This window comes from Apiotrichum porosum (assembly GCF_003942205.1).
Source record: "Apiotrichum porosum strain DSM 27194 chromosome Unknown scaffold_3, whole genome shotgun sequence".
Lineage (NCBI taxonomy): Eukaryota > Fungi > Basidiomycota > Tremellomycetes > Trichosporonales > Trichosporonaceae > Apiotrichum > Apiotrichum porosum.
In genome coordinates, this window is record NW_021167110.1 from 370482 (window position 1) to 395492 (window position 25011).

General features: G+C 60.2%; 9 protein-coding genes and 3 non-coding genes across 12 annotated transcripts; 7 read left to right on the forward strand and 5 right to left on the reverse strand.

Annotated features, from left to right (window-relative positions):
• Positions 1-388: 388 nt before the first annotated feature.
• Positions 389-1984, forward strand: EHS24_005736 (uncharacterized protein; the record flags this gene model as incomplete). Its single annotated transcript, XM_028621223.1, has 1 exon — positions 389-1984. The coding sequence occupies one exon, from the start codon at positions 389-391 to the stop codon at positions 1982-1984; it is 1596 nt and encodes a 531-aa protein (XP_028477675.1).
• A 957-nt stretch (positions 1985-2941) lies between these two features.
• EHS24_005737 (uncharacterized protein) lies at positions 2942-5479 on the forward strand (the record flags this gene model as incomplete). The annotated part of the gene is made up of 1 exon (XM_028621224.1): positions 2942-5479. One exon carries the CDS (start codon positions 2942-2944, stop codon positions 5477-5479), a length of 2538 nt encoding a protein of 845 aa, XP_028477676.1.
• A 416-nt stretch (positions 5480-5895) lies between these two features.
• On the forward strand, positions 5896-5993 carry EHS24_005738. The gene has a single exon. It is a non-coding gene; the product is annotated as a tRNA-Thr (tRNA).
• A 1582-nt stretch (positions 5994-7575) lies between these two features.
• On the reverse strand, positions 7576-8894 carry HIS5 (histidinol-phosphate transaminase; the record flags this gene model as incomplete). Its single annotated transcript, XM_028621225.1, has 2 exons — positions 7576-8277; positions 8373-8894. 2 exons carry the CDS (start codon positions 8892-8894, stop codon positions 7576-7578), a joined length of 1224 nt encoding a protein of 407 aa, XP_028477677.1.
• A 1539-nt stretch (positions 8895-10433) lies between these two features.
• EHS24_005740 (uncharacterized protein) lies at positions 10434-11723 on the reverse strand (the record flags this gene model as incomplete). The annotated part of the gene is made up of 1 exon (XM_028621226.1): positions 10434-11723. The coding sequence occupies one exon, from the start codon at positions 11721-11723 to the stop codon at positions 10434-10436; it is 1290 nt and encodes a 429-aa protein (XP_028477678.1).
• Positions 11724-13494: 1771 nt separating this feature from the next.
• Positions 13495-16715, reverse strand: BUR1 (serine/threonine protein kinase, CMGC, CDC2/CDK sub; the record flags this gene model as incomplete). Its single annotated transcript, XM_028621227.1, has 2 exons — positions 13495-14927; positions 14969-16715. 2 exons carry the CDS (start codon positions 16713-16715, stop codon positions 13495-13497), a joined length of 3180 nt encoding a protein of 1059 aa, XP_028477679.1.
• Positions 16716-17149: 434 nt separating this feature from the next.
• EHS24_005742 (uncharacterized protein) lies at positions 17150-18233 on the reverse strand (the record flags this gene model as incomplete). Its single annotated transcript, XM_028621228.1, has 3 exons — positions 17150-17545; positions 17584-17659; positions 17701-18233. The coding sequence occupies 3 exons, from the start codon at positions 18231-18233 to the stop codon at positions 17150-17152; spliced, it is 1005 nt and encodes a 334-aa protein (XP_028477680.1).
• Positions 18234-18684: 451 nt separating this feature from the next.
• On the forward strand, positions 18685-19413 carry EHS24_005743 (uncharacterized protein; the record flags this gene model as incomplete). The annotated part of the gene is made up of 4 exons (XM_028621229.1): positions 18685-18730; positions 18777-18836; positions 18901-19046; positions 19111-19413. The coding sequence occupies 4 exons, from the start codon at positions 18685-18687 to the stop codon at positions 19411-19413; spliced, it is 555 nt and encodes a 184-aa protein (XP_028477681.1).
• Positions 19414-20388: 975 nt separating this feature from the next.
• EHS24_005744 (uncharacterized protein) lies at positions 20389-21903 on the forward strand (the record flags this gene model as incomplete). Its single annotated transcript, XM_028621230.1, has 3 exons — positions 20389-20703; positions 20775-21659; positions 21709-21903. The coding sequence occupies 3 exons, from the start codon at positions 20389-20391 to the stop codon at positions 21901-21903; spliced, it is 1395 nt and encodes a 464-aa protein (XP_028477682.1).
• Positions 21904-22312: 409 nt separating this feature from the next.
• EHS24_005745 (uncharacterized protein) lies at positions 22313-23908 on the forward strand (the record flags this gene model as incomplete). The annotated part of the gene is made up of 1 exon (XM_028621231.1): positions 22313-23908. One exon carries the CDS (start codon positions 22313-22315, stop codon positions 23906-23908), a length of 1596 nt encoding a protein of 531 aa, XP_028477683.1.
• A 348-nt stretch (positions 23909-24256) lies between these two features.
• Positions 24257-24335, reverse strand: EHS24_005746. The gene has a single exon. It is a non-coding gene; the product is annotated as a tRNA-Asp (tRNA).
• Positions 24336-24707: 372 nt separating this feature from the next.
• Positions 24708-24827, forward strand: EHS24_005747. Its single transcript has one exon. It is a non-coding gene; the product is annotated as a tRNA-Phe (tRNA).
• The last annotated feature ends 184 nt before the right edge of the window (positions 24828-25011 follow it).

Genomic DNA, 25011 nt, shown 5'->3' on the forward strand with positions numbered 1-25011 from the left:
GTATGAGCCTCAGAGGATGCATGCAGGTGGTTGGCTTGGGGGAATGTGGTTGCCAGTGTTGACGTCACCTGTCCGTGTCCTCCAAAATCTCCTCTGTGCCCCTCGTATCTCGGCCTTCAACAAGCAATTCAATACATGGCTTCTCATTGCAACTGCGTTGGCTGCGGAGTACACAGCGTTTTAGATTTTTAGAACGTGTGCTCCTCTGCAGCGCTTGGCAAGCGACTGGAATAGCACTTCCCATCTACGCGCGACGCGTGTTCTCGGATAAACCCCTGACGATCGATCGACCCGTCGTAGCGGTCCAAGCTGTGCTTTCCGCAGACGCCACTCCACCACTTCTTCTAGTCGCCAGCACAACTCATCTTTCTTGAACACTCCATCTCTCATGTCCGACCTCAAAGCCCCTCCCCAGCTCCCACCGCGCCCCACCACTCCCAGCGCACCGGGAACACCGCCGACGCCTGGCACACCCACCAGCGCTGCCAGACACCGTTTGCCCCCCGCGCCCGACATGTCCACGCCTCCGCCTACCCTCCCCACATGTCCGCGTATCATCGCCCCTCCCGCCGCCGTTGACGCTCCAGACCCGCTCGCGCGTGTGGACCCCGGGGTGCGCGCACCGCCTGAGGCCGACTCGTTCATTCGCGACCCACACAAGCTCATCGCCTACATCGTGCCCTTCCCCACTCCAGCCTTGACCGCCGACGTCCCACCCGCCCCTATCCGTTTCTTGATCTACACACCGCCTCCCCCGCCTCTTATGCGTCCCTCCGAGGGCGAGAAGGAGGGTACCACGGGAAAGATTCAGCGCAAGTGGCAAGAGGAGGTGCGCGCGGCACACACGTCCAACCACAAGGTCCTGTCGTGGCACGGCATCAAGGCTAAAGTGACCCGCGGTGTCGACTGGGGTGTCTCGCACGTCACGTCTGCCGACCTCGACTTCCTCACACGTGTGCCTACAGACGGCGACAAGCATATTGGCGGCCGCAAGGACTCTGGTGCTTCCGTGCCCAGCCTGGCAGCGTCGACGCCGCCTGCGACCACTCCTGCGCCGCAGCCCGTTATCGCGCCAACGCCCACGCTGCCTGCGGAAACTGCTTATACATCCAAGGCTGCGGAAGCGGCCGCCGAGGCGTCGTCTGCCCGCGCTGGTGAGGAGCTCCCAGCCTACACCGAGGTGCCCCAGGCGCCTGCTCCTGTCGTCTTCCCTCCCCACCACGAAGCACCGAGCCTCCCAGCCCGCCGCTCCTCTGACGCCAAGGCTGCTGCTCCCGACGCTGTCATCCCTTCCTCGGAGACCCCTCTCGCCGCCGAGACTGCTGCCCTCAGGCTCGACGATGACCACCCTCAGGTCGACGCCGCTCCCGAGCGCGCAACAGTCAAGCTCGAGGAGATGGTTCTCATCTACCCTCCCGACATGGGCCTGACCGAGGACCAGATCCGCACGGAATTCGTCAACTCGATCCTGCGCACCAAGTCCAAGGCCCAGCGCGACGCCGTGATTGCCACGGGTCTGCTGCCCGTCACCGCCGCGCTCGACTGGGCACTCATGTTTGTCGGATGGGTGTTTGGCGGTGCCCTCGAGGTCGACGCCGTGTGGGCCGCAGCCTCGTACAAGGGCGCCAAGACTGCGCGGTCCGTCACCAAGCGTCTCGCGTCGTCGGGCGAGGACTCGCTCAAGCTCGTCGTCCAGCCCTCGGAGCGTGCTGCCGTCCTCACCGAGTTCCTGCACGACAAGTGCGTGGCCGAAGACCACGACCGCTTCCGTTCCCACCCCCGCGTCCCCTCGGCGCACACTGTGCTCGAGGCGATCGGGTGGGAGTCGTCGGGCAAGTGGGAGAACCAGAACTGGGAAGACGAAAAGTGGGAGCGTAGCCAGGTCGAAAAGGACCTGAGCACCACAATGGTCAAGGCGGCCGGCGGCTGGGCCAAGTGGTGCGACAAGTATGAGAAGAATCCCAAGAAGGCCATCAAGAAGTGAGGTGGCGGCACGGGTGTGAGCGTACGAGCATAAACAATTAGATAACGATAACGACACAAGAATCTTGAAATGCGACTCCGTTGGGCTCTTGCTACTAAGGTCTGGGAGCTGACCCACTGACTGACTGCATTGCGAAGCGGGGAAGCTGGATTTGCTGACAACTTTGAGGGCACGAGGCCATCTCTGTCGCCAACGTCGGTGTGAAAATGTGTATTGACGCCGGGGAAAGAAGCATTGGTGGCATTGTCCTACTGGCAACACGTTGGCGTCCCATGGCGTGTGTGTATGTCTGACTTGCACCGCCACAGGACATGGACGTGGTGCCGGCCATTTGCCCATACGTGCACTAAGGTTGAGGGGAACGCCCATCGGCCAGCGGCCAGCGGCCAGCTAGTGGTAAAGAAGCACTGCACATGTTCTGCATACACAGTGTAAGGGGATGTGTGATTTTCGGACGAGGATGGTGGCATTCCCCGACAGACCCGAACGAAGGCCAGATCTCATACCCCAACATGCAAATGCCACTACAGCGTCTCTGCGATGCTTAATGAAACCAAAGGAAACACGAGGCTGGGACGTGTGTGCAACCCTATCTTCTGATGTGGATGAAGCTGCAGCCCCTACGAGCCTGGGGTACGAGGTCGGCGACACCTGGGGACAATGTTGTTCTGGCTAAAGCCGGATTGTCTTTGATGCGAGTAGTTCAAGGCACCAGCGCTCAACGCCTCCTTCAGCCTCAGGCCTCTGGTGACAACAAACGATGACAGCGTGCCGCACGGCCCACCCACCCCCAAACGCGGTAGACGAGATCTCCTCGCGTTCTCAAAAGAAGACACACAACCACATACACACGCATCCCACATCACCACAAAGCACCGTACAGGTTCAATTTGCCACATCGCCACTTCACTCTTCATCCATCATTCCCACCGCATTATTCTCCACACATCGTCGACCATGACCGCCACCACAGCCCATGGGCCACGGTCCCTCGACCCGCTGCCGGCAAGTGAGCTGCCCGACTACCATCCTCTCAAGCTTTTCGCAAAGGACATGACAGAGTTCTTCCAGGCGTATGGCAGCGCCAATGGTCTCAACGACTTTACAGCCTCTATGGGCGTCATCACCGACTATGCGGCCTTTCAGAATGGCTACACAACTCTCAACGAAGACATCCTTACTTCCGAGAACAAGATTGAGCAGTACAACCGCTTCGCCGAACTTGTGGCCCTGATTGGCAACATGTACGAGTCGGCCTTTCTCCAGATGGAAGGCCCCGGTTCTACGGCGGCACAGCATGTGCGCCAAATCACCGATATTCACACCCGCGGCCTTCTTGGCGAGAAGGATCTCGTTACTCGCAAATGGGAGAATGACCGTCGCCTGTGTGAAGACTATCCCACTTGGCTGGTGGTGAGGCACATTCGAACGCTCCTTGACGAGAGGAAAGGGCAATTCCGCTTCTACAACAAGACCATCGGCCTCGCTGCTCCGTTCTTAAACAAGCGCAAGCCGTCTGGGCGAGAGGGACCCAAGATTCCACCTTCCAAGGCTCCCTACCAGCCGTCTCATCCGCCTTCTCGTCGCGCGCCACCACCAACAGCCACAAATGCAACAAAGAGTCAAGTGCCTCGCAGCACGTCCAGCCAAGCCGTTCCCATCAAGGTCCCCTTTCCCTTTCCCTTTCCCGAGATGAAGCGGTCTCCCAACCCGCTGCCGGAGCCTGATATTGCCGCCGATCGTGCACGTCTACTCTTTGAAGAGTTCCTCGAGGAACTTGCTGTACCCGACTGGTTTGGCAAGTCTGGTAACTCTGCCGACACCGTGTTCGCCGAGCTGGCCGCGTACATCCTCGCTGCCGACACCCATCGCAAGCTCCGCGGCATCAGCCTGAGAAAGCTCCTGGTTGAGAAGATCTCTGCTGAGCGTCGCCACTTGGCAGCTGAACAGCGCCGTCCCAAGCTCCAGGCAGGTCCTATCACACTGCCCCACAGCTATGTCCCCTATTCCCCGTCAATACCAGGTACTACATGGCTGCAGCCCCCGGGACCTCCCGACTACCATCCGCCCAGCGCCAATCGTGATTACCTCAACTTTGACAGTGATAACACCCAGTTACTCACCACCTCGGGCTCTGGATATGGTCCCAACTCGGAAGAATGGCCGCCCGAGCGCCCCATGACCCTCGGCAAGGCTGAGCGGTGCATCCGTGGTCCTTCGGACGAATACATCGTCACCGACGTCATGGGCTCGATGGATGACCGCCGGCGCGACAAGGAGCTCCTCGGAAGTCCCACAGCGCTAGAGACAAACCACCGGTACCAGCCTTATGTCCAAATGAGCCATGATCGTCGTCAGTGGGAGGAAGAGCAACAACGTCACACCCTCGCCCCCGTCGTTGACCCCTCGCGGTTCCAAGAAGTATCACGTTCCTCCAACGGTGGTAGCCACTACTCGCATCGCGGCAGTGCTACCTCAAAGTTGTCCGCCTACAAGGCCGTCCCTGTCAAAGCCAAGGTTGCCCCGGGTGCCTCGAGCTGGTCCGCTCGAGTTTCCACCGCTCCATCTGCGTCTGACAAGCCGCTCCCTTCCACGCCTAATGGCCTCCGCCCTTCCTCCAGGGTTGCCACCGCCACCTCTAGCCAGAGACACTCCCGCAAGTCTTCTATCGCCGGCACGCCACCGGACAACAAAGCAGACAGCAACGTCCATGTTGACCCCCACACTGCCCGATCCCCTCGTCCCAGACCCATCTCATCCGAGGCGGCGAGTACCGGTGGTCCAAACGTCGTCCTTCAGCTTCCTACGCCACACAAAAGGCATGGCACGGTCGCCAGCGACAACGCTACGGACAACAGGTCACACCGGTCTTCCCGTCACTCGCGCTCTGCTTCCTCCCACCTCCCCTCGGGTCGTGGCAGTTTATCGAGTTTCCACAAAAAGGACGCGCCGACAACCCTGCACCCCGCCGAGCAGCTGCTGCAGCCTGGCAACTCGCGTCCTCATAGCCGTGCCAACTCGACTCGCTCCGCGGGATCGGCGCGCAGCGTGACTCGACCGACGCCTGCTGCGTCTGTGAAGCAGAGACACTCCCCAGCCGGCTCACTCCACCCTTCAGTCGACCAGGACCCGGTCTTTCGGCCAATCAGCCCACACCCCTCTGTCCACGGCTCCTCCCGCTCTGCCACCCCGTCTCCACAAGCCATGACTGAGGAGCGTATGTTGGCCCTTCTCGCGGCATCCACGGCCTCACCCAGTGCCCCGCTACACGAGGACGCGGTGGTCAGGATGCACCAGATTTCGCTACAGCTTATCAAACTCCTCACCAAACACTCGGTCCCAGTCACCGATGCGAACATCGACAGCATAATGGAATGGGCACAGTATGCCGTGGAGGCCGGTGCCACCACCTTTGCCGACCTCAACAACCTCCCTGACTGGTTGGGTGTCGGCGAACATGAGCAGCAGGCTGGCCCTGTTGCTGCGACCGCCTGAGCTGGATTTTTAGGGGGTGTTGCCCATCAACCCAGGCCGTGGCCACACCGAGTCTTCGCTCTTTGGGGTGTTTCTGCAGCTTTGAGCGACCGCTATGCAAAGAACAACGAACAATTTTCTAGTGTTGCCTTGATATGTTGATGCAATTGATATGTGCTGCGTGCTGCAAACCCGGAATGAAAGGCGCTCAAGGAAGGTTGAATATTCGGCCCAATTTCTGAACAATTTTCGGGAGTTTCGCCATGCGCCTCGTACGCCATGATGATGAGAGACACGGTGGATTGAAGACGGAAGAGGAGCACTGTGTATTGTTTATAGCACTTTAAACATGTCCCCACCGTATCCACACCTGGGGATGGCGATCTGTGCGCGCGTGTATGTGCTTTTAGGACCTCAACTAGGGAAACGAACGCCTGGCCTGGGTAGTTTAGTTTTGGTTAGAATTTCTGTCTTGTATGTCCCTCCTGGGGAGTCACAAAACAGAGGGTCGGGAGTTCGAATCTCCTCTCAGGCAAGGATCAACGTCTTTTGGCCCCATAGGCTTGCTGTTTTGCGCCCCCAAGAGTGTCAGATAGGTGTCGGAGGAGGGTGGGAGGCCGGTGCGTCAGTGGGGAAGAACCTGTGCGCTTGGACGGACGATGGTGGGGTAAGAACGGGTAATATGTCACGAGGCTATGCTGGCGTGCCAGTCCCTCCTCCACCCAAGCGCTACGTGTATCTTGGGGGCAGTGTTGCTCGAAGTGCTCGCTGTCGAGGCGTAGAATCGCCTCAGCCGCCTGCTGGGCGACATTCTCGTGCGGGAGAATGAGTGGCATGCAGTGTGCTTTAGCCTTGCCTCGTTCATCTCATACGAAATGCAGCATCCCACAATTGCTTGGTGATTTGACAAAGTTCAACAACAGCCTGCTGCTTGCGTCCTTTGTCGTGGAAAGTCTGTTTTGTAGTTCATCAGCGGCTTCCTAGCGTCCGGTGTGAGCTGCCGTAGTGCGCACAAGCAATCGTAAGCAATCCACTGGCTATTAACCAGGCGGGATGAAGCGGCACCCTTTCATGCATCACGGGTAAGAGTGGTTACAGCGAGTGCCGCTATCGGGAAACACACTACGACAAGTTGCGCCCCCCAGACAAAGATGGATTTATACGCGTTACGTGTATCTCGTTGGATCGTTGGGCGGGGCGTTACAGGGCCTCATACTCGAGAAACACATAGAGGGCACCCTGCAGCGCTTCTACACCTTCGTTGGTATGGCGTTGTTGGTTTCTCGAGGGGGGCCAGGACCAGCATCTTGACACTGTAAGGACGAGCAAGGGGAAACACATAGAGAGGGATCCTGGAGAACTCCTACACCATCGGCAGCATGGCCTTGTTGGTTTCTCGAGGGGGGCCAGGCCCAGGACTGGATACTGTAAGGACGGCCAAGGAGAAACACATAGAGAACATCCTAGACGGCGTCTACACCATATTTGGCATGCCGTTGTTGGTTTCTCGATGGGCCCATGCCCAGGCCGCATACTTCAAGAAACACATAGAGAGCATCCCAGACGGCGTCTACACCATCTTTGGCATGCCGTTGTTTGTTTCTCGGGGGGCCCAGGTCCCAGGCTGCATACTTGAAAGAAAAACATAGAGAGCATCCTAGATCCTAGACGTCTTCTACACCATCTTTGGTGTAGCGTTGTTGGTTTCTCAAGGGTCCCAGGCCCAGGATCACGGAGAAACACATAGAGAGGGATCTTGGAGAACTCGTACACCACCGACAGCATGCCATTGTTGGTTTCTCACAGGGCGCAGATACCGCATGGGGGAGGGGGGTTTATCTGGCCCCTTCCGCCGATGCCTCGAGGATCGGCCTGTAACATCTGCCGCCAGGCTGCCGCGAGCGTGTTGCGCCCGCTCCGGCGCCAGGCCGTCCGACCACTTGGTCAGCTGCCAACGGAACTGAACCAGGATGTTGAGAGGCATGAGTGTCAGCGGGTCAGGTCAACGGCCAACGGCGTTTCAGCAAGACAGACAATAGAGACGATGGTTCTCCACGATCGTCCCCCCCACATCCCACTGGTCGAACATTAGGAGCTGCATTATTCTAAAACGGAATCTACGCCAGCAGCTCGGCCAACCTTGCGATGGCGGTCGCGCACTCAGTCTCGGTACCGATGGTGATACGCAGGCAGCCCTCACAGCCAATCTCGCCTCCGCGGAAGCGCACGACCACACCCTTGGTCTCGGCCATCTGCTTGTACACCGAGACGGCGCGGGGGTTGCTGGGCTTGCCGCCGGGGGCGTCGAGGACCTCGGCAAGGATGAAGTTGGCGTCGTTGCCGCCGAGAACGCGGCCGATGGAGGGCAGCTGCTGCAGGTCGGCAATGAGCTTGGTGCGGTTGGCGTTAAGCGTGATGGTGTTGCGAGCCATGACGGCCCGGCCCTCGTCGGACACGGCGGCAAGGCCGAGCGACGCAGTTGGCAGCGACACGTTGTACGGCGCCTTTGCGTTTGTGAGGATCTGAACGAGCTCGGGCGAGGCCAGCAGGTAGCCCAAGCGAATGGCGGCGAGGCCAAACGACTTGGACATGGTCTGCGACACGCAAATGTTGGCGTACTGCTGAACGAGCTCCACGGCACTGGTGCCCTCGGGGGCAAAGTCGATATATGCCTCGTCGACGACGATGACGCCCTTGAACAGCGTGTTCTCGGCGACGCGCTTGATCACGTCAAGCGGGATGAGAGTGCCGGTAGGGTTACCGGGCGAGCAGATGAAGAGCATCTTCAGGTCGGGGTTGGCCTTGAACGCCTCGTCCATCTGACAGTGTCAGCACGGAAGATCGCAATGGGGGCACCAAAGGTCGCCAACGACGTGCAGGTCCTGAGACGCCCAAGACACCTGTTTTTACTCACCGCCTTCTCGTCAAGCTGGAACGCACCGCCCTCGGTGATAAGAGGGACCTTGACCACACCAACGTCGTTGATCTGGGCGGACACGGCGTACATGCCGTAGGTGGGCGGGGTGGTCAACACCTTGTCCTTGGCAGGCACACAGAGGACGCGATAAAGCATGTCAATGACCTCGTCAGAGCCGACACCGAGGAAGACCCAGTCCTCGGAAGGGAGGCCGCGCATGGATGCGATACGGCGCTTGAGGTCGTCGTGCGTCGGCGAAGGGTAGCGGTTGAGCGACGCAATCTCCTTTTCATTCATGAGTGCGAGCGCCGACGCGCCAGGTGTGGCATCCGTAGCGGTGTGCGAAGGGAGCGAAGGGCCGTACGCATTCTCGTTGGCGTCGAGCAGCACACCGTCCGAGTAGTCATCGCGCGCGGCACGGTACGGCACGAGCGTGAGGATGTTGGGGCGGACAAGGGGCTCCAGCGCAAAGTGGGCGGGGGTGGCAGGGCCGTTAGACTTGAGGCCGAGGATGGGCATGGTGACTGCTTGTGGGAGGATGGAAGTGTGAGGAATGGAGGAAAGGGTTGAGAAGAGTTGGCGACAAAAGTCCAAATAGAGGATCGACTGTGTCGTTCAAAGTCCGGACCGAGTCGACATGGAGTCGACAGAGTGGGTGGAGGTTGGTGGAGATTATCCGGGGCCGCTGGCCGGACTCGACTGGGAAGGGGGGGCCGCTGCCATTGGCGGATGTTTGTATCTGGTCCCCCTTGTTTAAGGGGTTTGGCTGGACGGTGTGGAGATATGGGATGATGTCAGGCAGCAAGCAGTGCACGCAGTAGAGCCACCGTGTCGTTTGTCGCACAGAGACACACAGCATGTCCCAGGTCCCAAGATTCTACACGCGTCTTACCGCGTGGGTTGGATTATTTTGGCTTGAGGCAGCACCAAACCATGACGCCCATGGCACCCTCGGATGCCACACCGCGGTTTGACGCGTCGAGAGTGGACCAAAACGCGTCCAATTTGGGTTTCGGGCGCACACGCGGTTTCTTTGCTATCCATGTGGTCGGGGCCGTCGTCGCACTGCCAGAGCAGGTAATACATGGGCACATGAATAGAACGCGATAATGTCTTACACTCGAAAGAGTCACATATGCGCGTGTTCGACATTGTTGCGTTCAGCCAATGCGTCTTGTGAAGCACCCGCATTCCTTCTCTCTACGGCCTGTAGTGTAGCGGGGCTACCCCGGCGGTACTCTTATGCTTTCGCCCGCATTCGTGGGTCCCGCAGGAGCACCGGGGTCGTGCTCTCCTGGCCAGCACTTTTGGCACTCTTGGCTCCTAGACACCCTCGGCTCGTTGGACACGACATGGCGATCTGCTCTCGTCCCTCTCCAGCTCCTGGGCAGGTCTGACAAGCTTGCCAAATGTATGGCCCTGATATTGCTCACGAACACAGACGCTGTAGGGACACGCGCGCCCTTTGATAGGAGCGCCGCTCACATGAATGAACGCCACTCTCCCTCTCGCCCGCGGCGCACCTTGGACGCAACCGTGGCCTTGCTTTCTAGTCTACTGTATTCATGGCCTATAAAGGACGTTGTAAATAAGCCTCGTGCGTTGCAGTTTTGGATGACCCGGGAGCGCGCTCCGCAGGCGGTGGACGCTCGCACAGCCGCAGCTGGCTATTCTGGCACACGCGGAGGCGGCTCGCGGGCTGCGGGCAGTACACATTAATAACGTCATGGGGTGTGTGTGTTTAAAATGTCGACGTGGGATGATGGGTGTGGATGTGTATTGTCTCTCGCGCGCAGCGCGTCGGTGGTATTGTATATTGCGGGTGCTTGTGGCGATATCCGTTGGTTTCCGATCACCTCCCACTGCGCCACTGCTGCTCCGGCCGGCCTCGACTCCTTCTTTCTACCTCCCCTCGCGAGGATGTGTCCTCGGTTCACGGACTCTACTGGTGGGAGATCGCGTGGTAGCTAAACAGGGTCAGCACGCGGCGGCGAGGGAAAACAGGAACGCAGACGCCGCTTAGCCGGCGGCTTGCGTAGACAGGTTTGGCCCAAACACTCACACGGGGGGGATCTCGTTGATCTGGCTCAGCTGGCCACCGGTGGGGGAAGCACCGTGGTCCTGGTGGCTCAGAGCGTCGTCGTAGTGGGACTGGGCACTCCTTGTGCGCGAGCTGCCAACGTCGTAGGTGGACTCGGGAGACAGGGCGCGGTCGCGCTCCATCTGGCCCTCACGGTGCTTGGCCGCAGCGGCAGCCGACATGCCGCCGGGGGGAGCGGCGGCGTACGGGTCGCTGGTGTAATCGGTCTGAGGAGCGTACTCGGCCTCGTTGTACGCAGCGGTGGCGCCAGCCGCACCGACGCCAGCGAAGGCGGCGGCAGGCGCGTAAGGCGAGTCGGCAAACGAGTTGTACGAGCCCATGTAGTTGCGAGCGTCGGGCATCTGCATCTGCATCTGCTGCGTGGGGGCGTGCGCGTACGGGTCGTAGGCGTGCTCGCCCATCTCCATGGCGTGCGGGTCCATCTCCATGGCGTGCGCCTGCTGCATCTGGTGCATTTGCAGGTCGTGCTGGTTCATGGGCTCCTCATAAGGGAAGGCATCGATCTTGCTCTCGTCAACGAGCATGCCCATGTTGGGAGTGGTGGGCGTGAGGTGGTCGAGCGGGTCGGCCTGAGAGTGGCGAATCGAGTGGTGAGGGTCAAACATCTTGTCGTCAAACGCATCGGGGCGCTTCCTGCGCTTGACGCAGAGGAACCAGAGGACAGCAGCGAGGACGGCAGCGCCGATAACACCACCAATAACACCACCGACAATAGCGCCAGTGTTGGACTTTTGGCCCACACTGCTGGACGAGGCAGCCGAGGTGGCGCTGGTCTTGCCAGTTGATGTCTCGGTCACAATAGAATAAATGGTGGACTGACGAACCGATGTGCCGTCCGTGGTCTCCACAACGCTGGCTGACGTGACGACCTTTGCAGAGGTGGTCTGCTCGGTCGCGGACGTGGGAGCCGCCGATGTGGTACGGTCCGAAGTAGAGCTAGCGGCCTCTGTTGACGAGGGGAGCTCGCTGGTGGTCGTTGACGAGGTCGACGACGTGGTAGGCAGTTCAGAAGTGGCCGAGGTAGTGGGCTCGGCAGAAGTGGTAGGCTCAGCTGAGGTCGTGGGCACAGCCGACGACGTGTCCTCGACGGAGGTCGATGACGAGGGCTCCGCAGTCGTTGACGGGGACGCGCTGGTCACCGCCGGGGCGGAGGTGCCGGCGGTCGCCGAGGTTCCAACGGCAGCGGTATCAGAAACAGAGGCTGCGACGGAAGAGGCGGCAGAGGCGGGAGCGTTGGGAGACGACATGTCAGCGAAAACGATGTCGAAGTGAAGAGGCGAAGGGAAGGAGGAAGGAAGGAAGGATGGGAGTGACGGAGTGAGCGGGCTGGCCGCAAGAAGGAGTCGTTGGGGAGCGAGTGAGAAGCGATGAGGACGGGGTGCAAGCGGAAAGAGTGTGTCTGTGTGTGGAGAGTGGAGAGTGGAGAGTGGAGAGTGGAGAGCAAAGCAAAGCCAGCTAACAGCTTGCCCCCTGCGATGATGTTGACTGCTATACCAGGATCCAAATTCTGCTCCTGGAGCCTCTAGGTTGGAACCACCCGGGCACCCGAATCCAGAACGGCCAGAACATGCCAAACAGGCCTACGCGCAGTCGCAAGTCGCGGGCGCGCGTCTCTCTTTTCTCTCTTGGGTATCCTCATCGCAGCACACACTCGACTCCGATCGTCCTCTCAGCTCTGATGCCCGTGCGCCGCGATGGTCATCTCGCCAGCGTACCAGCGTGTAGTGGTGTGTGCAAGTGCAAGCGCACTCGGCTGTCTGGCTGCCCTGAACTTTTCACGCGCCAGGCTGCGGGCGTGCACGCTGCGGGGATTTTGGTGTGCAGGGCTAATGCTCTAATGACAGGCGCGCGTGCTGTGGTGTGCTGCGGGCCAAGGGTGGGACGGATGGTGCACAGCAGAAGACTCACCCATGGCTGGCTGGGAGAAATAAAAGGAGCGTGGGTGTGGTGTGAGAGGGTTGTTGTGAGAAGGAGTGAAAACAGACAAGGAAAGAGAGTGTTGGCAAGTGGAAACAGGGGTTATGGGGGGGGAAGCGGATTGGGGCTAGGGACCGGCCTAATCAAGATGCCACCACTCAGACACAACCACGGCCACCACCACCTCCCCCCATATGCCATGCATGCCAGCAGCGGCCAGCCGCGCGTCTGGGCACAGGCGCACAGGCAGCACAGGCAGCTGCGGCCGTCAGCACCAGCTGGCCACCTGCACACCTGGCCACCTGGAAATGCAGGGAGAGGGAAATCGTAAACGGGGGTCCCTGCCAGCCAGCGTTTGATGGGGCGGTATCACTCAGGAACCATAACAACAACGCCCAGCCGCGTTTCGTGGCCCTCAAAACACACCACAGCCAAATCAACACCCCATCCACCCCAGCCCTGACCTGGGCCGAGTCGTCGTCTGGATTCCACCAAACGATTCTCTCCCCATGCCATACAAACAGTCCAGATCTCTCGAGCAGGGGCAGACATTGCCTGTTATCTGCGATCTCCGAGTTGACAAACCGAGATGCAAAGACGCATGGGTTTGGCCACATAAGGTGAAAAACGACGCCAGCCCAGCCCAAACGTCCAGCGCGTGCTGGCCGTGCTGGGTGCGCCGTGGCGCAAGGCGCGTCACATTCAAGACGACAAAAGCCTTGGCTTGGCTGTGGGGCTTGCGGCCGATCCGAGGGCCGTGGCAGCCATAAAACGCCGCGCGAAGGTACACGGCGATCCAGCGATCCAGTAGTGAACCCGAGTTTGGTTCATGGCTTGGACTGGTAGATCTCAACTCGACATGAGCTCGTGCATCCTACATTGCGAGCATCGGCCGTGCGGGTCGTCAGCCAGTCCATACAGTGTGCCGAGAGTGCCTGGTCGCCATGTTGCCATAGCGCTCGTCTCCAGGCGCCACGATCGCGACAGTCACTACCATGCGTCGTGGTACAGACCCACGTCGATCCTTGGACAACAATCCATGACATTGTGACTTATGTAGATGACTCCCTGCCTGCTCTCACTCTCTCACACACACTCATCTCAGTACGGTAACGACGCATCGCGGCCCTCGTACCGTGGCCGCTTGTCGTGGCGATACTCGTCGCCTCCGCCGCCGCCGCCGCGCTTCATCGGAGGCCCGCCCATCCCAGGTGGCCCGCCCATACCCATGCCCATGCCTGGAGGTCCTCCCATGCCCATGCCCATCCCCATGTTCGGTGGTCCGCCCATACCCATCGGCGGAGGCCCACCTCCACCACCACCACCGTGGAAGCTCGGTCCCGCAGCACGCATCCCGCCAGCCAACTTGAATGGCGCGGGCGGACCGCGACCGCCTGGTCCACCACCTGGAGGTCCACCGGGGCCTCCTGGTCCGCCTGGAGCGAGGCGGAAGGGTGGGGGACCGCCCGGCCGGCCCATAGACGTGTTGGGCGCGTACGGTCCGTTGTTGGGTGGGCGGCCGCCAAACTGCTGTTGCTGCTGCTGGTTGCCGAATGGCGGGCGCTGCATGTGCTGCTGCTGGCCCGGGTGGGGCATGCCGGGGAGACCCGTCGGTGGTCGTTGGCCAGGTCCGCCGCCGCCGTATGGCGGGCGCACGGGGCCACCACCGGGCGGTCCACGGTTGGTCCAGTTTGGAGGCTGGCTGTGCTGCGGCGGGCGCTGGTGGTGGTACGCTGGCGGGGCTGGTGCGGGCTCGCGCTCGCGCGTGGTCATTTCGTGACTCGATTCGACGACGGGCATGGATCCAATCTTGGCAGGCAACGGGTCCGTCCAGAACCAGATGTGGTCGAGGGCCTTCTCGGCCGTGGGTCGCCTGGACGGGTCGATGCGCAGGAGCTCAATCATGAGGTCGGCGCCCGAACGGTCCATCTGCCACTTGCGCGCGAGTAAGAGCAGCGACGTGTCGTGGTGCGTCTTGTCCCATGGGTGACCCTTGGCGTCGGGGAAGCCTGGCAGCTTGTCCCAACCAGGCCACGACTGCTGGTTTGGCGCACCGGCGCGCGAAAAGATCTTGACAAGCTGGTCGCGGTCCGACGTGCCGGCAAAGATGGGCTCGCGGAGGTACATTTCTCCCAGGATACAGCCCATGGACCAAATGTCAATGGCTGTGCCGTACTCTTGCGTTCCAAGGAGCAGCTCCGGCGCACGGTACCAACGGGTGACGACCATGTTGGTATACTCGTGTGGCGAGTGCTTGGGCATGGGCAGCACACCGAGTGTGCGCGCAAGACCAAAGTCGGCAATCATCACACCACCCTTTTGCGTGACGAGAATGTTGGCCGTCTTGAGGTCGCGGTGGATAATGTTGTTGCCGTGCATGTATGCCAGGCCATCGAGGATCTGGCGGAAGAGCAACTTGGCAACCGAGTGACTCATCTTGAAATCCTTGTTCATAAGCAGGCCGCACAGGTCGTGGTCCGCATAGGGGAAGACCATGAACACTTCGCCGCGGTGATTACGGTCACCGGGGATTTCTGGAATTGTCAGTTGAGCCGTCATACAGCTATCAACTTACTCCTTTCAACAACCATGTCGAGCAGCTCGACCACATTCGGGTGTCGCAACTGCTTGAGAATCTTAATCTCACGGACAGTCGTGACGCTCACACCGTCGCGTGGGTTGTGCGTGATGAGTTTTTTGAGCGCCACGGGCTTTTTCGTAGCCAGCTCGACCGCTTTGGTGACAACACCAAAAGTACCCTCGCCAAGCTTGGAGCCGATATCGTAAGCAGCCAAGGTAGTGGTGCCAATAAACTGGCGTCCGAGGCTCTCCTTTTCTTCGACGGCGGTCGGGAAGCGGAACAGCTTGGGCCCACCGTGGTTCTGCGAATGCTGTCCGGCCGGGGTGGACGAGCGAGTCACAGGCTCGAGGAGGTTGCGGTTGGGTGCGTGCGCGCCTGTACTGCCACGGCGGGGAACGTACGCCGCCTTGGGCTTTGGCGCGACGATTTGCTGCTTCTGTGGCGAGTCTGGCGGCGGTGGGGGTGGCTCTGAGCCTGAAGGCGGTGGGGGAGGGGGTGCGTTGTCAAGCGGAGGTGGTGCGCTGTCTGGTGGAGGTGGGGGAGGGGGAGTTGCTGGAGGTGGCGGACCTTCTGGCGGGGGAGGGGGTGCAGATGGCTCCACATCGTCTATCTCGCCCTCTTCAGCCTCGTCGGCGACCTCTTTGATCTTGGGCTCTGAGGGTGTCGCAGACAGCGCTGAAGCGTTCGGGCGCACTGGCGAGCGCGAGCGGCGTGGACCACGCCTGTTGTCCCCGCCATACCCTCCAGGACGGTGCTGTGACCCATCGCGCAGGTCATCATCGGGCCGCCGGCGATCACGATCGCGACTGTGGTATCTCGGACCAGCTCTGTCGTCTCGCGAATCGCGCAGTCGTCCATCGCGGACATCCCTTCCATCTCGACCTCCATCGCGGTTGTCGTATCCGCGGCCACCACCGCCGGGGCCTGGGTGGTAAAAGTCTGCTCCTCCGCCACCTTGACCTCCGCGGCGAGGTGACACACCGCGCGGCGGACTCCAGCGCCCATGATACGAGTCGCGGTCGTCTCGATAGTCATAGTCGCGGCGGTCACGTTCACGCGGGTCGCCACGGTACCGGTCGTCGCGCTCGCGGCGGGACGAAGGGCCATCGTCGGGCGGTCCACCGGGGACGTATCGCCCGGGCTCATCGTACATGGGCGCTGGCATGGATCGGTAAGGTCGCTCGCGGTCGGGTCCGTTGTCACGCCTGTCACTGCGGCGGGGCGACCGACCGTGAGGCTGAGCGTGGCCGTGACTGTGGCCGTGGCCGTAGCTTCCTCCGCCGTCTCTTGCTTCTCGCTGTGGAGGGTCCCTCACGGGAGGGCGCCCCGAGCCGGCTTTTGTGCTGTTACTCGTCGTCGTCGACTCGTCCCGGTCGCCGTGCGGTGGGGAGAAGAACTGCGCCTGAAGAGTCGCACCCGGTGGCGGAGGAGGCAGCGCGTGTGTCGGGGGCTTGGGCAGCTTGGTGAGCCTGTTCGGAGACATCATTCGCTTTGTTGGAGATGTGCCAGAGGTGCTTGCCGCCGACGCAGCAGCGGCACGAGCAGCTGCACCGGCGATGCGCAAGCCGCTGCCGCCGCCGCCTCCACCACCACCGGATCCAGTCGAGTCTCTTTGTCCAAAGCCGGCGATACGGAAGCCGGTGCCGGTGACACTCGAGGACGATGGAGCTCCTCCGGAAGCGGAAGAAGCAGCACCACTTGGCCCCGCGGCGTTGCTTGAGGAAGCGTTGCCGGCGTCCATGGTGTTGGACGGCTTTGAGAGACGCTCTAGGAGCGGCTGCTGTGGGCGAGACAGGGTGGTGGAAGAGGTGGTGGTGGGCACCTGGGTGTGAGATGAATGTGGGGGTTGGAAGAGTGTCGTCACGGAAAACGAGGCAGGCAAGTGGCTGATCGATCGCGGCCAGCATCAGCGGAACCAAAATTCACCGAGAGCGGAGGTGGTGCCTCATTGTGTCTCGCCGGATCCTGTGTCATGTTATGACAGTGTACTTGTCTGGACAATGGCACTGGCGCACTGGCGCACTGGTGTGCTCCTATTGTGGGCTCGCCTCCATCGCGACTCAAAGGGCTCTGCCAAAACGGATCCTCGCAGAGCAGTACATCGTCACATATCAACAAACTACAACAGATCGGATCCACGCGCCACCCTTGTGCACCTTGCGCTGTTGCTAGCGGTCACGCCGCAGCTCGCGCGCGGCGGTTGCCAAAGTCCTTGAGGAGGGGCTCTAGCCACTCCGTTTTAGCCTTACCAACCGGCAAGAACTTGTGCTGGCGCCTGGCCTCCCTCATCATGGCCGACGCAGACGGGTGGACCAAGTCGGCATACTTGCCCGCCGCCTCGCCGTCGTGCTTTGCGTGTCGGTCCGGGTCTGCACGGGCTTTGAGATATTCTACGATGTTGACGTGTGCGCGTTCCTTGAGCAACCGCCGAGCCTGGGTCAGGCTCTGGGGTAACGATGGCAGGGCGGTATCCTGGGTTGGCGTTGCAGACCGAGAGGTATCTTGAGACGAGGTGGACACACCGAGCGGCAGGTCGGGCAGTGGCGCGCCTTCAAGTTCGACGAGACCCAGCTGATGGTTAGCTTGAACCGAAGACGATGCAAGCTTACTTCAATGCAGAGAGCCTGCCACAGCCGCAGCTTGTTGGCTGCCTCGCTCATGAATTCCTGTGGCTCGGCCAGAAAGCTTCCCGTCAGTGCATGGTCAGGGGGTGTGCAGTGACGCACCTGTCGATTGAGAGCTGTGCCTCTGACGCACTCAAGACGGAGCGTGTGTGAGGGGTTTCAGCCGAGCGGTGATGCGGCACAGACGAGAGGCGAGCCCCAGATGGATGTGAGAGTGTCGAAGGGCGCTCAGTGCCGCCGCTCCGCAGGCTGCTGCTGAACTCTGAAGGCGTCAGGCAGCTACCAGATTCCGAGTCGCTGGAAAGAGTCCGGGACCGCGCTGAAGTCGAGCTCGCGACGGCAACAACCGAAGTCGAACTGGAGGCGAAACCGCGTGACTCGGGCCCCGGGATAACAATAATCTCATAGCTGCTGCCGCTATCGGTCGAGTCGTATGGGGAGACGCTATCGGCCGCGCTGTCTGCTGTGCGACGGCGCTGCGAGCGAGAGTGAGAATGAGGGGCGGCAAGACCCGCAGTACCGCCCAGAGACAATGCATCGAGGCGGGATATGAGGGAGAAGTCGCTCAAGTCGGACGAGTCCAAGGATGTCCTAGCAGAGACAAGCTCAGGCGACGAGTCCGAGAAGGTTCTCATGGTGGTGAGGTGATTGTACCGTCGACGACGTCGCTCTGGGAGGAGTGGGCACGCGGCCTTCGCCTTGAAGCAAGACCAAAGACCGGAAGAAGGAGGAGAAGGTAGGCAGCCCGGAGGGGAATATGGGTAGGGGTGGCGGGGCAATGGGTAACGTCGAGAGAGTGTGAGAGCCCGTTCGTGTGGACGCCATCAACAAGAGCGCGCAGCCCGACCGTCCTGACGCTTCCGATGGTACAGTGCCCGTGCCTGGCGGGTGGCAAACAGCCATATGGTGGTCGGACACGGTGGCAAAAAAAAACGGAAAGGCAGGCAAACTCCGCACCACGTGGCGGATGGTCGGAACGGAAGCTATTTCTCACAACAATGGTGTCATTTGAGTCCCCTTCCCTCCAGCCAAGCTTCACCATCAACATTCAGACAGCGAGCAAGCAAGCACAAAACAAAACAGACAATGGCAGCGCGGCACGTCTTCAGCGTCTTTGACGTGACCCGGCAGGGTGAGTCTGGCCATCAAAGTCGAAACATACTGAACTCACACTCAAGTCTTCTTCGAGTCGGCGTCGTCGCTCGGCATTGTCAACCTAAAGCCTCTGCGACCCGGCCGTGAGTAGATGGGCGGTAGTGGACCGAACCAAGGAGGAGCCTTGGGGCTGACGATTTTATATAGATGTCCTGATTATCTCCAAGCGCAACGTTCCGCGGCTGGCAGACCTGGAGCCGCGTGAGGTGTCCGACCTCTTCCAGTGCGTCCAGCGTGTGGGGCGCGTGATCGAAAAGGCGTACTCGGCCGAAGCATTGAACATTGCTCTGCAGGTGGGTTCGGCTGTGCTACATGCGACCCTTCCATTTTGGCCGTGGCTGACGGTTTCGTTTGTAGGACGGCGTAGCCGCAGGTCAATCGGTGCCCCATGTCCATGTCCACATCATCCCGCGCCTCGCCAGCGACTTTGGCGGCGAGACGGACAATGTCTACCCGGCACTGGAGAAGCACGAAGCCGAATTGGCCACAGACTTGCGCGCGGCCTCGCCAGAGGCCGAGACAACAGCCGTGCCGCGCGTTTGGGACGTGCCAAAGGACGAAGAACGCAAGCCTCGCTCCCCAGAGGAGATGGAGAAGGAGGCGGCCTGGCTCGCGTCGCTGCTCAAGGGGGGCGACGCCTATCCGACGCCGACGCCATGAGCGTGGCCTGTCCGCGCCCATTAATACATGAATACATGTGTAGATTAGAGCTAGCTTAGAGTGTTCATCGGGCAGATAGAATCCTCTCTGACAGACACCGGTCCTCGACCCCGCCGACAGAGCTCCATGTCCAACGCACGACAAGGTGCGACAGCGGGCCCGGCTAAACCGGTTTTGCGGCTTCGCCATATCCCATTCCGTCTGCTCAAATCGGCTGGCATTGGAGCCGAGGCTAAGTCCCATAATGTATACACTAGCATGTGAAGATTACTGTCTTCGTGCGTATGTAAATCGCCATGCCGTCCCGGTTCTCAATTGTTGGTTTCAGTGCTGAGGGTATCGAATGCATTTCGGGACGGGGGTTTCTCAGTCGTGGGCCGGGATTGCGACTGAATTGGCGGGTGGGTGAAGAAGAGCGCTCTGAACCACTCTGACATCAGCAGCAGACTACCAGAGACGAGGAACGTATGGAACAAAGTTAATAAAGCGGGTAGGCCGAGTCGGCAGCAGGCAGTCACCCCGGCTTCTGAACACGGTCCTCCAGGCCCTGAAGACGACGACCCAGCAACGCAGCAATCGTACTCCGTCCCGACAGCGATTGCGTTACTCTTGACTGTGGCGTTCGTCTCATCCAGGGGTCGGGAAGTCGATCCGCATTGTTTGGGTGGATGTCACTCGTTGGACAAGGTGTGCTGGAGCGCATTGCGGGACGCGGTTGCATCCTGTTCTGAGTATGAAGACCTACCGTTTTGTCATGTACGACTCCTCTGGATGATGTCCACTGTGGTTACTCGCCATTATCCTCACCACGTTCAACTCGTTACACATCGTCTGGACACGTCCCTCGCACAAGCACTCTGGTGTTCTTGGCTCTGCTAGAGGTGGCATGTACGGCGCGCTCTGCGCATCCGGCGGCCCGACTTCACCTGCCTAAATCCGTCCTCACCATCACCTTCCTTCACCCCCTAGCCCCCTATGTCGTGGCTCCTGGTCACTGCTGCTGGCGGCGCAGCCATCGCAGGAGTCACTCTGCTAGCTGCCATTTACCTCCTCTACTTCCTCCTCGGCCGCGGACGAGGCAAATTGCGTGTCCAACTCCTCATCGGCATCGTGACTAGCGATATTGTCATTGGTCTCGTCGCGCTGCCTGCCGAGGCAATGTTTGTGGCTGGTGTCCCCATTCAGACGGGCACGCGAGGGTGCGATGCCCAGGCCTGGGTCTATACTACTACTCTGTTCAGTCAAAACTTGTGGACGCTGGCGGTGGCGGTCGCTACCTTTATGCTTTTGGTGAGTTGTGGGTATGTACAGTGTTCGTCATTTACCCAAGCACGCTCCGCCGCTAATATCCTTTCTCACAGAAACACCCTCTTCACCCAATGACCACAGCCATGGAACGCTGGTCTTGGCTCTCGTGGCCTATCGTATGGGGTGTGTCGATTCTTCACTCGGGGATATGGTACGCCACCATCGGGTTCGCCAACACTGGAAGTCTGTGCTACTACGGGTCAACCAGCAGCCACCCGGGGCTAGACCGTGACCTGGTCCAATTTGTGCCCCGCGCAGCTGTGTTTATCGTCATTGTCATCCTCTACTCGAGCCTATTCTCCTTTTTGCGACGGCCAGACACCATCCAGCTCTCGTCACAGTTGGGTGGGAGCAGTGCTCACGGCCAGTCGAGGATCAGCTTTGCCAAGCTCGCACGCGCTCCCGCAGCCTTGTCATGCGTCCGCTCCCCAGAGATGCCAGAACACAATCCCCAGGCCCCTTGGGAAGATCTCTCGTTCTGCAATATTGCCCAGTACGCTGCGCAGAGTACCAGTGAAGGAAGCGCGGTGGTCCACTCGCCCATTCGCAGTGTCCCAACCACAGAACCCACTACACCTACGACCATGGTCGGCCACAACTACATGTCGGACAAGTACTCGCCCACGAAGAGTTACGACCGCAAAGGGTCTGTGCCCATCAGTGTCATTTCCGAGTTGCCACGACCCGTTTCGGCTGTCACCTCAATACACTGCCCAACACACTCGATTGGGAATTCCACAGCCTTCAATGGCGACTTCAGTATCAGTGGGCACGGCGCCGACGTCGAGGCTGGAGGAGAAGAAACTGGGCCATCTCTGAAGGAGTTTTTCCTCGAGAACCAAGTGACCACAGATACCCCTGTCCCCACACGACAAATGTCTGCTACAGCATACTTTAACAGGCAGGCAAGCTTGCTCATGTTGTGGTTCCCCCTTGCGGTGAGTCCAACAACAGCCACCACAGCGGACGCTCACTGACCATCTACAGTATATGCTCGTGTTCTCAGTGTCGCTTGTGCGGTTGGTTGTGGACATGGTGCGCAAGGGATCGTCTCCGTTCCTCTCGCTCCTGTCATCGTGGATGGTGCTCTCCGTCGGCATCATTGACGCGGTCGTCTTTGGAGTTGCCGAGGCGTACGTGAGGAGAAAGGTCAGGAGACAGATGCCCGACAGGATGGGTTAGAGGGTTGTCCACTGTACCGCATAGAGCAGTCGGCACAGCAGTTGAACAGCGCGAGAAGAAATGTATTGCAGCATGCAGCACGCACCACTCTGTCCGCGGCAACATCATCTTTATCGTCGGTGCCTGGCGGCCGTGGCGGTAATTGCTGTGACGTCATGCCGAAACGGTCCGACGCCCACGCTTTTGCCGGTTGCCGGCCAGCCGCGCCGGCGTGTGTTGTGTGCGCTTGAACGCGCGTCTCGACCGGCACGGTTTGCCACCCAAAATCCATTTGGCCATACTTGAGCAGTCCACGCAAACGGCTGCTGTTGTCGTTTGCTTGTTGTCACCACACCACTCACCACCTCTTTTCCCACACACCCCAGTTACAACCGCAACACTACCTGCCCGCCACGGGCCACTAACCATCATGGTGCTCCGCCACACTTCCACCTCGTTGGGCACGTTTGTCCGCGGGGCGGTGGCGACGATGCGCATGTCGGCCAAGCCTGGGTCTGTTGCTCGTCTGCGCGCTGCAGTTCGCGGCGCCATGCATGCGACATACCCTTCCTTGACTACTCCGGCACATGCACTGGGACACGCTCCCGGTGCTACACGCAGCTTCGTCTCGGGGGCTCCCCCCGCCACTGCCCGCGGTGCCAACTATGGCAACACGGTGCGCACCTTTGCGCGCGCTGGATACCGCCCTTCCGCACGTACACCTCACGGTGCTGCTGTCCCGGCCACTGTCGGTCTCGGCAGCGCGCGTACCTTTGCTACCGCCCCTGCCGCTGGCACCTTCAACGCTGGCGTCCACAACGTCCCTATTGTCCTCCGCGCGTTCGCTTCCATCTTTGACGACGAGGACAAGCTCCCGCGCGCGTCCCAGTACAAGCCCTACGCCAGGCCCAAGCGCCAGCGCCAGCAGAAGAAGCACGGTGGTATCCGCCGCGCCCGTCGCTGCCGCGTCAACTCGATCTCGTCTGCTACCTCTGAGCGCTCGATCCTCCGCGAGCTCGGCAACTACTTCCCGCTCACGACCACTGTTGACGAGGAGGACGTTGCTCTTCCCGTCATCCCCGAGCAGCTTGTTACCCCCGGCTCTACCTCGACTCTTGCGCTCCCGCTCGCTCCTAGCCTCAGCTCGCTTCTGGCTCCGACGCCAACGATAACGTATGCCGACGCAGAGATAGGAGTCGCGATCCTCGCTGGTCTCACTGCTGGTCTTTTGCCTCTTCAGGACGCCTACGCTGCAGCGGGCGCCCGGGTCATTCCGCTCCTCGCCCGCCTTGAGAGCCTTGGCGTGCTCGCTGTCCACCTCGAGCCCGCTACGACGCTTGAAGTTGCCACTGATCCCTTTGGCGAGCCCGACATTCTTCGCATCTACTTTAACGGCCGCTCGCCCTCGGATGTCCTTACGCTCCTCGGTGGCACCCTCGCCGCCGACGCTGATGGCTATGAGTGGTGGGCCCTCACGGAATCCAAGCACCCCGTCCTGTCGTCCATCGACGAGATCAACGAGGAGCAGTGGGACAACATGCCCGCCCCTTCGCCGACTGTCGAGCTCGTGATGCCCACCGTCGACATGAGCATGATGACGGCTGCCGGCTCGCTCACCGAGGTGGAGCTCGAGATGGAAAACGGCGGCTGGCCCGACTGGCCTCCCTCGCCTACCCTCTCTCCCAGCGTCCCAAGCTCTCCTGCCTCGCCCGCTTCCAACGCATCGACCTTTTCCTCGGGAATGGCCACCCCGCACTCGTACGAGAACGACGACATGGCCAGCTGGACCACGTCTCCGTCCATGTCGCACGCGTCCCTGATTTCGGCCGTGGCTCTCAGCCTTGCGCGCTCGCGCTCGGGCTCCGACCTCAGCTGGTCGTCCCCGCCCAGCGAGGCCGACGACGACGTCCAGTCCGCCTGGGGAAGTGACGGAGATGCCGTCCACATCAACGACGAGTATGTCCTCGAGCTCGACCACTCGCCCGGCTGGGTCGGCGATGGTCTTGGTCTCGCGCAGCCGTGGTGAAAAGCTGGGTAGGGGGTTTGTGTTACGAGTCTGTTTGCAGGTTCTCTCGACTTTGATGAGAGTTGGTTGTAAAAGTGAAAACGAGATGAATGAGTTTAGGTGTGCCGATCGTCATGTGGCAGATGCAGGTGTGACACACATGAGGTTGTGAGATGTCAGAGGAGGGGTCGCAGGGACCTTCAGTGAACATGTACTGGTGTAGAGATGTGTCGAGGCGGGTGTTGTGCGTGCTCCCTCCTCCAGGGACGTCTCACGAGCATGTGGCACTCCCTCTAACGCCCAGCAAAAGGGACAGCTGTCATCCTGAAATGACAACTCGCGCCTCGCTGTAGCGATGCACATGGCAAGCTTCCTGACGGAGAATCGAACTCCGATCTCCCGCGTTCACAATGACAAGCGAGCATACTAACCGTTATACGATCAAGAAGAGATGATAGAGGACGAGGAGAAAATGGCCCGGTCTCGAGCCCCTTCGTTTTCTTCGTTTTCCGCGCGACTCAGAAAGATGTGATGCATGCGATATGCACCAGAAGATGCGCAAGAAGCTTATGTATTATTCAGTCTCATTGTGATTGCTTCAGGAGGGCGGACACTGCCAGGAATGGTGAAGGAGGTGAGAAGCGACGACGAAAACACAAGGAAGTGGCAGTTTGGGGATCATCTTGGCGGCACCCTCATCCTGCCACCAGAATAGCGTGGAACACGCACTGTGGGTGTGCGTCACTACCCGCATCTGAAGTAAGGTATGTTACGGAGGCCCACAGGTCATATACCTACTTGGTAGCCCACTTTCGTACTCGGAGACATAGCTCAGCTGGGAGAGCGAGCGACTGAAGTTCAGTCATCAGACCTTGCGTGGATCAAATCCGGTTCACGCTTGGACATCGCTAGGTCGGGTGTTCAATCCACTCTGGCTCCAAGAACGAACAGTCATCTCTGTAAGAGAGATGACACTTTTGTTGCTGGACGCCTGGGACAGGTGTGGTGGCGGTAGCAGCCTCCTGGATCGCCGTACGATGTTGGTGGCGGTAGGGTGTCCTCTGCGACATTGATTTCCTCTGCCACTCTGGTTTTCCCCGTCAGAATGACGGTGAAGTTGCTAC